This window comes from Mauremys mutica, chromosome 8 (genome assembly GCF_020497125.1).
Source record: "Mauremys mutica isolate MM-2020 ecotype Southern chromosome 8, ASM2049712v1, whole genome shotgun sequence".
NCBI lineage: Eukaryota > Metazoa > Chordata > Testudines > Geoemydidae > Mauremys > Mauremys mutica.
The window spans coordinates 50,432,157-50,446,774 of record NC_059079.1 but is presented as its reverse complement, the minus strand read 5'-3'; the positions used below and the strand labels follow the sequence as shown (position 1 = coordinate 50,446,774).

The 14,618-nt window shown below is 39.3% G+C and overlaps 1 protein-coding gene across 3 annotated transcripts in view; it reads right to left on the bottom strand.

Annotated features, from left to right (window-relative positions):
• The window catches only part of BRINP3 (BMP/retinoic acid inducible neural specific 3), a 319,206-nt gene that overhangs the window by 57,411 nt on the left and 247,177 nt on the right, over positions 1-14,618 (bottom strand). For all 3 annotated transcript variants that reach the window (XM_045026029.1, XM_045026030.1, XM_045026028.1), the window contains one exon: positions 149-371. In XM_045026029.1, the coding sequence (XP_044881964.1) occupies positions 149-371 (223 nt within the window). The remainder of the gene's footprint in view (positions 1-148; positions 372-14,618) is intronic.

The window sequence follows — 14,618 nt, the reverse complement described above, 5'->3', positions numbered from 1 at the left end:
ATTAAAGGTTAGAATACCCAATAGCATTGTCTTGCTGTTATGGATTTAAAGGCTGGATACTATATTTATTAGCATACCTGTACTTTTAAGCAGGCTTCAGTCTCAAAACAATGTCCTGAGTGTGTCAGGTTTTCACAGCATTTCTTACCTCTGTCTTGGCAAGCTGATGAGTGGCTGTTTATGGCATCTCTTACTTAGGCTAAAGAGCTTGTGTACAATTTTCTGTGCCTTAAGGAAAAGTTGTTTCATGCTGTTTTCCAGTTGCTCATAACGACGCTGAAAATTAGAATCCATTGTCCACAAATGCATTATGGTAGACGTGTTGAGGAAATAGTTCATGGGCAGCCTTTTCATAAAGAACTTGAATTCATCTGAAAAATGGCAAGATTCAATGTTTTGTAATTACATATCTATGGTTATTTTTGGGCACAATTTGTTATATTTTGCTGCAAAATGTATCATTTTACAATAAAACATAATTGCATTACCAATGACAACTAGATGACAATGATGCAATAACAGAAAATTACACAAATAGTAACTTAAATTAAGAATAAGTACACATTAGCCTTATTCTCCACTTTGGTAGCAAAAAGATGCCTTAGTGTATAAGAATCAGGCTCTCTTATATCCAAATAAAGGACCTGGTTTTGCAAACATTTCAATGCACACAGTTTTACTCAGACAAGGAATAGAAATAGATGGTCCAGTGATTAAGGCACTAGTCTTAGGTAGGGAATATTTGGGTTCAAATCCTTGTTTCACCACAGACTTTCTGTGTCACCTTGGGCAAGTCACTTAGGGCCAGATCTTTAAAGGTATTTAGCCAGTCAAAGAGGCAATAGGTGCCTAGTTGAAAAGCACCTTTTGAAAATCCCACTAGGTGATCATCTGCATCTTTAAATGTCCTTTTAAAAACCTGACCCTGGGTCTCTCTTAACTTCAGTTCCCCTTCTGTAAAACGGGGAGAACAGGATTTTCATACCTCACAAGGATAAATACATTGAAGACTGAGAGGTACTCGGACATTATAATAATGCAGGCCATACACGTACCTTAGATAATAAGTCAATGGGATTATTCACATGAGTAGTGTGACCCAGATGCTTATTTCTAGAATTTAGACCATCCTTTTATTTCCTTTTAAAAAGGGACCTTAATGGTAGAAAACATCTTAAATACTGCACTCTTATGTAACTTTGTGCTTCCCCTCCACATATTAGATTCCACATATTGTTGTCTAGTTCCTTCATCTTCCCACTCCTGTTTGACAATCCATGTTTTGTCAGATTGGTCCTACACCGAAGTCATAATTATCCCACCATAACTCCTTAATCCTGCCAAATTGGGTAGACACCAGCTCCAGAACAGAACCCTTATGACTTCAATGGGTCTGCATGAGTAGAGTGGTCTGTCTTCATAGAATAGCGTGCAGGGCTGGGACCTTAATTACAACCACATCTGGTGAAAAAACTGTCCATCCTATTTTTTGACAGAAAATGGCTTGGTTTTGAGGAAAATATCTGGGCTTGCTTATACAGGTTTTTAGCTAAATAAAAATCAGTTTCATGATGTAAAACCTGAACACTTTAGTAGAAAATTCTTGCATGTTTTGGCTTGTTTAGTTTACCAAACTTTGTTTTGGGGTGGCATGGGGTGATGGAGAGGAGAGAGAGCAATCCAGATCAGCTCTAGTTATAGGATCACAATCTAGGGCATGGAAACGGGCATCAACATTTTGGCATGATGTAGGTTTAAAAATAGTAAGTTTTTAGTATTGGATTTTCTTATGCAAATACATCATTTTCATAACTTAAGAGAACACAAAAAGATAAATTATGGAAAGCAAGTGACAGGCAAATAAGTTTAACTATGCATTGCTTTAAAATGTTCCCTTTGGCAGAACTAAAAAACAGAGGCCCTGAACCTCAGCTAGTGTAAATCAGCATCACTCCTCTGACTTCCATGGAACTATGGTGATTCCACCAGATAAGGATCTGGCAGGGCTGCCCGGGGGGGGGCAAGTGGGGCAATATGCCCCAGGCCCCGGGCCCCACAGGGGCCCCCATGAGAGTTTTTCGGGGCCCCTGGAGTGGGGTCCTTCACTTGCTCCGGGGGCCCTGGAAAACTCTCATGGGCCTCGGGCCCCTGGAGCTTCTTCTGCTCCAGGTCTTTGGCGGCACTTCGGTGGCGAGGGGTCATTCTGCTCCGGGACCCGCCACCGAAGTGCCGCGAAGACCAGTGGCTGGGGGTCCTTCCGCTCTGGGACCCACCGCCGAAGTGTCCTGAAGACCAGTGGCGGGGTGTCCTTCCGCCCCGGGACCCACCGCCGAAGTGCCGGGTCTTCAGCGGCAATTTGGCTGCGGGCCCCCCCGCCCCCCCCCCGCCGAAGACCCCAGGACCCCTGAATCCTCTGGGCGGCCCTGAGATCTGGCCCAGAAGTTAGTTCTCCTGTCTACCAGTCCTACGCTTTAACCACAGAAGTATAATTTGCCTTTCATTACTAGTAAGTATTTGTATTTCTACTTAAGCTTAGTTTCTTACTGCTGAAAAATAGAGAAGACAACATCATCATAATTTCTTTTAAGTTTTCACATTGCTATGATCACTTCTATAAGAAACATTGTCTATTTGCAGTCCTTTGCACAATAGCAATGTGTTCTACAATTTGTTTACAAGTAACAAGTTCTATGCTCAACTTACAATACAAAACTGCAAAATACAATACCATTTCCAATATGAAAACACATTTGCTTATTTAATGATCACTGCCCTGCTCTGTTGCTGTACCCTCTACTATCATGTTAAAGAGCCCTGTATTGTATGAGAGAGGTAAGTGACAAAAGTAGTATGGTTACACAGTGCCTTATCACCTCACCCCAAAATCATCTGTTTCAGATATGAAGACAGTTGCACATCATGAACCATTAGAATGCAATACTGTAGTCATCTCTGAATAAACACAATATGCCACACTACAGCATTAGGTGTCCATACAAGTGCCTAGATATATGTAGAACATGACACTAGATTATAAGCTAATGTATAATTCCAGAGTGATGTCTTTTCAATAGATAGTCATGCATCCCCACTGGCCAGGGGTGTAATTGAGTTGGGATCAAGAATCTTGGCCCCTCACAATCCCATGTAAGGGTAATAATTCCATGTCCTGCAGCCAGGGTAGGGTCAGGCCCATATAATAAAACATGAATGGAGGTAGAGGGAAGAGTGCCACTGAGAAACAAAGTGAGATGCTGAACTCACGTTTAGGTATTTCAGCATCTAGTACCATAGAGAAAATCACATTTTCCCCAGGTCCTTAACCTGTCCTTTCCTGTTTATTTCAGTGTTGATTTATCTCAGTGTTCCCTGGAAAAAAGACTGAAGCTTTTCTTGGATCTGTGTTAGAACTGAAATTAACATACATACTTTTTGCAGTATTGAGACAGGAGGATCTAGGCCCTCCCATAACTAAAGAACCATCCCCTCAATTAAGAGGGAGGAAACCTAAGTCCAGGCCACAACTGATTGCTGGGGAAAACAAAGGGGAAAACAGGAATGGGAGTGAGGTTAAAGGTTGAAAATCAGGATAAACCAGAGAACCCTGGATAGCACCCACCACTTCTCAGAGGCATCCGAGGAGTCAATGGACACTACCCAGAGGAACTCTACCTAGAGACATGAGAGACAAGGGACATGAAATAGATCTCACAGTTCCAGAGTACCTCCCACTTCCCTGTCCAGCTTCCTCCTCCTAGACCATCTTGGACAGTCTTAGGAAGACAGGGAGGTCCTGTGACTTTGAGGGGGCCACAGAGGTGATGTGCAAAAATCCGAAGGTGCAGGGAAGAAATTTGAGTGTGTGTGTGTGTGTGTGTGAGAGAGAGAGAGAGAGAGAGAATGTAAAACACAATGGGTAGGTACAATATGATAGTTTAATATGGTGGTAGTGGTTCATGCTTTATCAAAAAAACAAACAAACAAACAAACAAACCGGAAAAAAGTTTTGTCTAGATCCTCAGGTGGTATACATGAGTGCAGCTGGCCCTTCATTAACTTACATTTTGTGTTTTAATATTATATTCTTAGTAGCACTGATATCCAATCTGGAATAGTTTCATTTTACAGCATCAACCCACTTTTCTGTAAATTATAATGTAACAATACGATAAAGACTTGCTTCTGTTCAGGCTTGGCCTAAGACTAAACTAAGCAGAATTTTTATTTCTTACAACCAATCTTCAAAAAGCAAAGCAACAACCATACCATGAGTTGAAACAATCTCTCACAAACTGAAAAGGTGCATTCATTGATCAGTTTCAGAATTTTTTATCAAACAAATGTTTGTTTGGGGTGTTCGTTTTGTTAGGGGTTCCCCCCCTTGAAATGACATATAAACTGGAGGGCAACCATTCCTACTTTTAACAATTCCTCAATTGTACTGAAAGGTACCCCCCACCCCTCCCCACTTCTGATCAGACCCATGAAGCCACCCTCCATCACCACTTTTTAAATTTTCAAGTAAGTACCATTGTGCTTTCTCTCATGCAGCCCCTTGTGCTTGTTTACAGGTAGTTCCTCCTATCTGCAAGAACAAGTCATTGTCCTCTTACAAACTTTCCTTAAAACTCTCCTCTGCTGTGTTGTCTGCAAAAAAAATTGACAATGGCTAGGCCTCTGGTGTGCTGAGACCACTGCCTGTCATGCTGATTGTCTATCTGATTCCCTGTGTGCCCTCATCTGTCTTTCTGTACACACCTGTTGTCTGTCTTGTACTTAAATTGCAAGCTTATTTTTCCCTACAGTGCCTAGCACAATGGGGTCCTGGTCTAGAACTCCAAGGTGCTACAGTAATATAAAGAAGCTTTAGGTGTAGGTTGGTTAGATTTTTTTCTTTAAATGAAGAAGAAATTGTTTACAATTGCTTGTAAACAACAATCCACAGTAAATGTAACTCTGTAGAAAAATGTATTTTTCAACACAATACTTCATTAAAGTAAAAATGTTAAAGCTTCTTGACAGCAATTTCAGTGGTTTGTTTTGTCACTTTTCAAAACACTGACACATTTTTCTAACAAAAATACTTTCAATAAGTAGAGAAGTTGTGAATAAGAATGTACAAAAATGTGTGTAAAGGATGGAATGTACACTTCTGTACTTTCTTTGTTTTCACTTGATTGAGAGTATTATAATTTAAACATTGTCAGTAAAATCTGTCTTTACCACATGCTAATACTAGCATTCATCTGCAACTCATCTCTTGGTTGGTATCAGCCCCTGGTGGTGCTCCAGCAGGAATCTCCAAGTAGGACTGGACTTCCAAATTCAATCCTGCCATGTGGTAGTGGCCATGGTGGACTTCATCCTTGAATAGAGATCCCATGCAGAGGGGCATCTTACCCAAAAATATGGGGTCTCTCTGAATGGCAAATGCAAGCAATCCTCTGGACATTAAGAGGATTGTGTATGCATCAGTTATGTAATACTGCAAAAGGTTCTGTTGATTCAAATGGCCATTTCAGCAGCCATGTTTTCTGTATTATCACATAAACCAGTATCTTCCCTCTGACATTGCAAACATGTAATGTTTGGCATGAATGCCAGCACACAATATAATTCTAGTTGCCAATTTGTTAATGGGAAATGAGAAGATACATTGCAGATGCTCTTGTCAAATCAAACAGCCCCTTCATCAGACTGCTACATCTCGTCTTCCACCACCATGGGACTCGAGAAATAAACCTACCCTCTGATCTGACCAGAAGACTTTCAGTCTGATGCTCAGTGCATCAAAGAAAGGTCACTTTTACAAAGTTGACTCTTCTATCCAGCAAGGAAGGGCATGTCTATATGTGGGCACATCAAAACCTCTGCTACTTAATTCCTGGCAGATGCAGAAGATTCAAAGAATCTGTGATTCCACATGCTGGGCCAGATGGCCGTGGCTTCTAGAGCCTCATATTTATCCAGGCTGACTCAATTCTCTATCCTGCTGTCTCTCAAACTGAGAATCTACCCTGGAATGATCACTCATGACCAGGCATCCACACTCCATCTTAAACCGAGTGTTGTGTACCTTCATGGAATGGTTACTGAGGTGATTTAGTTCCAGAGATATAGCTTTGAATGCATCTCTCAAGATTCCTGGCTTTCAATAGCTAAGGGTCTTGCAATTTTATATGAAAATAAAAGTTTTAATTGTGATATGTTCAATTCCCCATGGATCCTCTGGAATGCCCTATCTGTCAGCTGGTTTAGTCTTCATTTGTCTAGGTCTGATTTTAATGTGAATCCTATTTAAGTTCATCTGAGAGAGACAATTCCTTGAAATAAGTTAAAAATAATTAATAGGATCACACTGTGCAACTGAGCAGTAGTCAAGTCCAATGAGGAATTAAAAAACAAAACAAAAGGGGAAGGTGTTTAGAGCTACTGATGTGATTTCAGGGATTCTCTCCTCTCTAGAGGGATGAAATCCAGAATTGTCTAGGAATGAACTTGCTCCAGCTTATATCCTTGAAACCTTTAGACCACAGTCTTTTGGTTGCTGTGAATGTAGGCCTTATTACTTAGGCAAACACCTCTGGGAACTGCAGTCTTTTATTCACAGTAGAGGTGGTGGATATGGGCAGCAGCAAAGCAGCCCCCCCAACCCTGCTCTGCCAATATGCCTCAACCCTAACCTGACAGGAACACTCATCCTCCATGGCCATTTCAGTCCTAAACCTTTTATGTCCATGCTGTCAACAAAAGTATCGTTGACTACCAATACTGTTGTATTTTGTGATTACAAACGAAGAACTGAAATTGATATCACCCAAGCTATTTAAAACAGCCCATTTGAGAACACGGAGGATTTTGAGCATTGAAAGTTGAGGTTAAAGCACGGAACTGAGCTTCAAGAAATCTGGCCCTACCTCAGGCAACTATGGCCTCAGCAAAGTCCACGATCAAGAGCTGTAATAGAGAATTTCAAAATCCCCAACAGTGCATCCTACTCTTCAAATAACAGCACTTCATGCTAAAACTCTCTTCTGACAAGAAAACCATGGTAATAGAACTACTTTCCCCATCATAATGCTTTTAATTATAATCAGGGCAATAAATGTTATCGTTGGTGAAACACCAACAGAAGAATCAAATTGAAATCTCAAACCACAAAGCTACCAAAATTTTGTGTAAGGGACTTATCTGCAATAGAACTGATATTTCAAATGGCCAAATACTGTAAATGTCCAATAAAATTCTGCTCCTGTATTGTCCAGACTCTATTTTTTTTTATTTAAATATCTAATGACCCACTCTGTTCCAAGGGCCCAGGAAAAACAAAGCAGTAAAATGAATATATATATTTGTTTTTATGTTCCAAATAATTTTAGTTGTTTGATATACATTAATTCATCTAAAGAAGTAGCAGCAATATTACAAGAAATATATATTGGGGGGGGAAACATATATGAATGACCTTGGCTTGAAATGACTGGTTTTTCCCACAGAAAAAGGTAGCAGAGGAGAACTTTAAATGGGATTATATAAATCATTCAGCCCTCTGGAATGAAGTCATTTGCTGTTCTTACTCTCTTAAGGTGTAAGTACAGGAATCAAAGACATGTACTGTGAAAGGAATGGACTGGACAGGAAGCTGGGATTTAGAATAAATGTTAAAAATCATAGGATCAAACTATCTGATATGATCTGGTCACTTTATGCTGCTCAGGGGGTGCAAAGTAGCTGGATTCTTGCCAGAAATGGCCAGTGGGGAACTCTCTCCACTAGCATAAGCCTGTTGGGGCAACTGCTCTGTTGGGAGTTCCTCCCCCAACCCTAGTGGAGGAAGAATATCAGGGGATGTGCATATCAGAGTGTCAGTTGGAGGGGAGTGTAGGGAGGAGTACAGTGCACTGGTCTTCCACAAGTACAGGATCTCTTTAGGACTGTGTGGAGGTGGTATAATTTACAGTAGCTCCCAGGATGATTTAACTCTCAAATTGGTGCAGACTCAGGGAGCTGTAACTGGCTCTCTTAGATCTTCACCCTCCCTTGTATTGACTGGAGCTCAGATGCAGGGGAAGATGTTAGAGAACTAAGCACTTTTAGTAAGGGTAGAGTCTCCAAACCCAATTAGGGACTAATCCTGAGGTATACAAGGCACTACCTGTAACATGAGGTGCTCTCATGGAAATAGGAGACAGACTTGTTGAAAGTCTCTGGATAAGACAAGAGGGGTAAAATCAAGGGTGATGTCATGGTAGGGGTCTACTACAGGCCACCTAGCCAGGAAGAAGAGGTGGATGAGGCTTTTTATAAACAACTAACAAAATCATCCAGAGCACAGGACTTGGTGATGTGGGACTTCAACTACTCAGACATCTGTTGGGAAAATAACACAGCAGAGCACAGATTATCCAACAAGTTCTTGGAATGTATTGGAGACATTTTTTTTTATTTCAGAAGGTGGAGACAGCTAGCAGGGGAGAGGCTGTTCTAGATTTGATTTTGACAAATAGGGAGGAACTGGATAAGAATTTGAAAGTGGATGACAGCTTGGATGAAAGTGATCATCGGCCCACTTCATCAGATGCATAGAATGGAACATATAGTGAGGAGATATAGATATATAGTCAAGTCACCAGGGCCTGATGAAATGCATTCTAGAATACTCAAGGAGCTGACTGAGGAGATATCTGAGCCATTATCAATTATCTTTTTGAAGTCATGGAAGATGGGAGAGATTCCAGAAGACTGGAAAAGGGCAAATATAGTGTCCATCTATAAAAAGGGAAATAAGGACAACCCAGGGAATTACAGAACAGTCAGTTTAACTTCCGTACCTGGAAAGATAATGGAGCAAATAATTAAGCAATCAGTTTGCAAACATTTAGAAGATAATAAGGTAATAAGTAACAGTCAGCATGGATCTGTCAAAAACAAATTGTGTCAAACCAACCTGATAGCTTTCTTTGACAGGGTAACAAGCCTTGTGGATGGGGGGAAGCGGTAGACGTGGTATATCTTGATTTTAGTAAAACTTTTGATACTGACTCACATGACCTTCTCATAAATAAACTAGGGAAATGCAACTAGATGGAGCTACTATAAAGTGGGTGCAAAACTGGTTGAAAAACCTTCCAGAGAGTAGTTATAAGTGGTTCACAGTCATGCTGAAAGGGCATATAACAAGTGGGATCCCACAGAGATCAGTTCTGTGTCTGGTTCTGTTCAATATCTTCATCAATGATTTAGATAATGGCATACAGATTACACTTATAAAGTTTGTGGACGATACCAAGCTGGGAGGGGTTGAAAGTACTTTGAAGGAGAGGATTAAAATTCAAAATGATCTGGAGAAACTGAAGAAATGGTCTAAAGTAAATAGGATGAAATTCAATAAGGACAAATGCAAAGTACTCCATTTGGGAAGGAACAATTAGTTGCACACATACAAAATGGGAAATGACTGCCTAGGAAAGAGCACTGCGGAATGGGATCTGGGGGTGATAGTGGACCACAAGCTAAATATGAGTCAACAGTGTAAAGCTGTTGCAAAAAAGTGAACATCATTCGGGGATGTATTAGCAGGAGTGTTGTAAGCAAGACACGAGAAGTATTTTTCTGCTCCACTGATTAGGCCTCAACTGGAGTATTTTGTCCAGTTCTGGCAACCACATTTCAGGAAGGATGTGGACAAATTGGCGAGAGTACCGAGAAGAGCAACAAAAAATGATTAAACTCTTCATTCTATGACAAATCTGTCTTGACTTTTTTGTCCCAATTTGGAATGAAAACAAATGTGAAAATATCAGAATTTATCGTGGGACATAAATTCGGGGAGAGAGGGAGGAGGGCTGGTTGTTATTTTTGCCCAGCTCTAGTTACTATCATCATAAATATAATTTTCCTAAAGCTGCAGACTAACATAGTACTTAAAAACCAGAAACATAAGCATAACCACTGCTGCTTCCAAAAAATTAAAACCTAAGGCCCTGATCCTACAGGGAGCACCATGTGGGCTGACTTCTGCTGCCTTTATTTTGGGATTTGGGCCTAAATTAGACAAGGCAAACAAATAAAAGACTTGTCACAGAACTATAGTTCTAGAAAAGAAAGGAGAAATTACCGAGGGGAAAAAAGCAAAAAAACAAAAATGAGAGTTCTTCTTGGACGAAGTATTGTATATACATTAAAAATGATTAAGAAATGACAAATCACCAGAGACAATCTCCATAAAGAGGAAAGAGAAGACAAGAATGACATCTCTTGTAATATTGAGTTCAAGGCTGCCAGAATGGATTAAAATTGTCCCAAGAGTGAGATTTGTTACCAGCTTTCAAAAAAAAACCTACTTATGTCCATCATGTACAAGACTAATGTAGATTCATACTAGATGAAACCTTCTCCTTCTCCTTCATTACAATGTCATCATACTTTAAGCTTTATCTGAGCAAACAACATCTTGCATAACTTTAAGTAGATTTGCCAGGTGCTAAACTAGCAGGAGGCACATAATGCTTTTAGGGTTGAAAATGAGGCAATTATGTTGTCGGAGTCTGATTGGCTGTCCTTTCACTTTTGGAATATGAGATGAACAATTTAGAAATTGGCTCTGAAGAAATTCTGTACATTGCACCTGTTCACTTTATTAAAACACTGACACCTCCACAGGGGTGAGGGGAGAATATTGGTCACAGAAGCAATGACATCTGGGTATATCTGTTCTTACTATTGATTAAATTGCCTGACAACCACATGGGGAAGTTAATTACTGGGAGGCAAATTAACACCTTTGCAAGATAATAGAGTAAACAATAATTATATTAAGAATACAGGAGGCTTGAAGCTTTTTTTTTCTGGAGCCTGAAGCTCTAAGCCCCATCTTAAAAGAACCACTGCTATACAGCTCTGGGGCAAATGGATTGAACCATATTGACTAATGTCTTTATTCACAATGTTTAACAAGGAACTTCTACGGCCACTAATTCAGCTCAGACTGTTCACAATGAGTCTTTCAATTAAGATTTAGAATGAGACTCACTTGGCATAGAAATTGGCTTCCAATCCTGATTTAGCAATTGGGTCTGTTTTGGTCAGAGGAGAGGCAGTGGGCACTGAGTGAATGATCCCACCTCCTATATACTGTGAGATTGCATGGATCTTTCATAGACATATTATTTCTCCCTTCTGAATCAATAACAACATAACCTATCATGGCACAAAGTTAAATCTGTCTTCTTTATAGATTAAAGGAGTTCTTCACACACCAGTCTTAATTTTAAGTTTGATTTATTAAGTTTATGCAGCATCTTCTCTCCCAGTTGAAATGGAGTACTTGAAAAAAACAGTAATGGATAGTCAAGTTACTGTACAAAAGCACTTCTACTGAGAAAAGTGTTTCTTTGCAAAGGGTATTGTGGGATTCCAAATGCATTGTCTTACTATTTCCAGATCAAATTTGCTCAGTGTATAAGGAGATACATTTAGTTCTAGCTACTAGCCCTGCAAACAGTCTGTGATCTGAAAGCCAAGCTGGGCGCTCTCTTTCCTTTGCATCAGCACAATAGAATGTCCATAAAAATGTACCCATAGGAACATCTGTGCAACCCCACTGTCTCTAAATTATGCCCTCAGTAATGCTTCTACAACCCCTGTACTTTTTAATAGATGGGAAAAGTGCAAATGAGGACATACTGTACAATGGCACAGCTTAAACTTGTCAGTTACCTTCAGATGTCATCCTAAATGGTCTTTCCCACTGCTAAGGGAAGCACAGGAAATACTGAAAATATCAAGGGAATTTTAAACTAGTTGTTAGCTAAAGGTAATCTGGAAATACATTAAGCATGACTGCTACAAATTAAAGAGAATGAGGTTGAATGTGAGCTACTGAGGGCATAATTTGGAATGTAGGGTCTCTATCACTTGTGATGATATGGGAGAAAGAACAAACCTAAGCTGGCGTCCACATTGACTCCGCATGGTTGGCAACTGGGAGGAAAACAAAAGAAAATATAAACTGAGCTAATTTGAATTTGGAGCTATTGAGGCAATACAAATGGAATCCCCTGGTGCCCATTTCTACAGAGATAATTTTCAGAGTAAACTACACCCAAGGAAACAGCAAATATCAATGGCTTATTGAGGGTGAGGATAGTCTTTATGTAAAAGAAAAACAAAATTGTACTTGATTTTTCTATTAAATAGAAGAGTGGTTACAGCTAAACATTATGGACCAAATTTAACCTTGCTGAAACTTCACTAGAGTCATCCATCAACAAACATCTGACATAGTAATCACACTTAAAAGTGCTTGCTGAATGGAGAGGATGGGAGAACAACAGGTGATGTTAGTCACATTGAAAATGCACTACTGGAAGAAGCTGAAATACTGCAGAGATGAGGGTGGGATAAGAACCTCTGTAGAAAAAGCAGGGATTTGCCTATTGAAAGTGAGCCTTAGCACAAATCTCACTCCACTAAACATAAGCTTCCTCCATGTTGTTATTGTACCATTTCCCCCAGAACCTCCTTTGTTGTGATAAGAGTCAACAACAAAACACCTTTGTCTCAATTTGAGAGAGTGAGTCACCTGCTTTCCTGTTGGTCACCAACAAGGCTGATCCTATATTTGCTTTTTACACATTGAAGCACTCATTTATTATTACTCTGATTTTAGCAACTACTTTATCATTGTAACTGGCTTAATGACAAATCTCTACAAGACTGTAGAAATACGTGCTTTAAAATATTATAGTATAATTTTGTGAACCATGCTGCTTAGAAGTATACATTATGGTTCATTTTTAGGCTTCTGTAATTGACAAGAGGATTTAAGGAGCAGATTTTCAAAAGCACAAATGTCAATTAGGTGTCTAAACTTCATTGACTTTCAGTGAGTGCTCAGCCCCTAACTACCGCCAGAGCTTTTGAGACTCAACCTCTGAAAGCTTTTATGTTCATGTTAGGTGAAACAGCACATTCAAGATGGTGTCTGAAAATACTGTAGAATTTTGTTGTTCCCAAAATACAGTAGACAAGTTCACCATACTATTAATAGATAATTCCTTAAATCATCCTCTGAAAAATAGGACCAGACACATCAGAGCTATTCTCTTCTGTTGATTTATGTAGATTGTTCATGAAGTGAGATTGTTCAAGATGCAAACACTGTCTACAAAAATGAAAATTACATGAACTTTAACTTTACTGACATTTAATTCACTAATAAGTAGATTGCCCCTTCTACTAGAGTATCTTAATGAATTTCCTTTTGTCCTTTAAATCCCATTCTTTTAGACAAGATGCTTTCAGGAAGAGAGTGCTAATAATTCAATCTTCACAAAGATTTGAAAAAATATATATAATTTCAGGGTAGATTGTTGGTTGGTGTAAATCAGGATAACTTCATTGACTTCAGGGGAGTTATGCTGATTTACATCAACCAATGATCTAGCCCTCCATTTCAGATAAATCTTTCAATGTTTTCATTTCTTCTGATGATTATGTATCACTATTTACAAAACACATCACTATTCAGCAACAGGAAATCCAGCAGTTATTAAGGAATTATGCACTGTTTCAGATATTCTTTATGCAGCTTAAATCCACTGACTCAAGGGATTTAAAGAAATAACATAAAAAGCAGTGCAGTTGTAATAATACATTTCAATCACAACTGTGATGGAGGCTGGGCTCATAATGAACAACATTTTCAGCAAAGATTTATTCAAATTTTAAAATCAGTTGATTTTAGCAATGTTCATGCCCTTTTTGTTTTGCTTTCTGCAGATGCTGAGTTTTCCTTTCACAAACATCTGTGCCAAGCACATTTTCAAGCGTAATTTAAGAGTATTTGCGGAGAACAAACTTTAAAGTTGTGTGTTTGCTCCTGAAGTGTTTGCACGCTCTTTCAGGGATATTCTTGTCCACAGAATTGTCTTTAGTTTCATTCCCAGTTTTGTTCATGCCAATAGAAGATTTCAAAGGTTCACCTTTCTAAGGTATAAAGGGACAAATTTAGCAAAAGGCCACAATCTGGCCTGTAAATTTGGGCAGAACCACAAATTTGTGAGGACAAACAATACATGCTTTAATGAGCTCATACCTGCAAGATACTGTGGCCCTGATCCATTTAAGCAAATGCTTAACATGTAGCACACACATCGTCTCAATTAATTCAGTGGGACTACTCACCACATGCTCATTTAAGCATGTTTTAGCACTGGCTTTGCCTGATCACTTGAGCCCAAGCTGAGTTGTAAGCTATCTATCCAAAGTCTATGCACTGTGCTACTTCTGTCTAGAGTATCTTGAGAGTTATAGCATGTTTACATGGGAAACGTTTTGCACTGGCCTTTTTCAAAGTGGCTTTGAAAATATGAGTTGTGATATCTTTCATAAACAGTAAAATGTAACGTTTTTTCTAATGAACTCATAGAAACAGAAAAAGATAGCATTCAAAAATGTGTTCTTAACATTTGATCTCTTAGCTAAGTCTCTATAATTCTTTGTAGGCTTCTTCCCCTTTCCTTTCCCCCCACATTCTTTTCAAAACAAACACACCAAATGACATTTGTTTCTTAAGGGGGAATTTCAACACCAACAGCCTCACGTTCAAGGAAAGA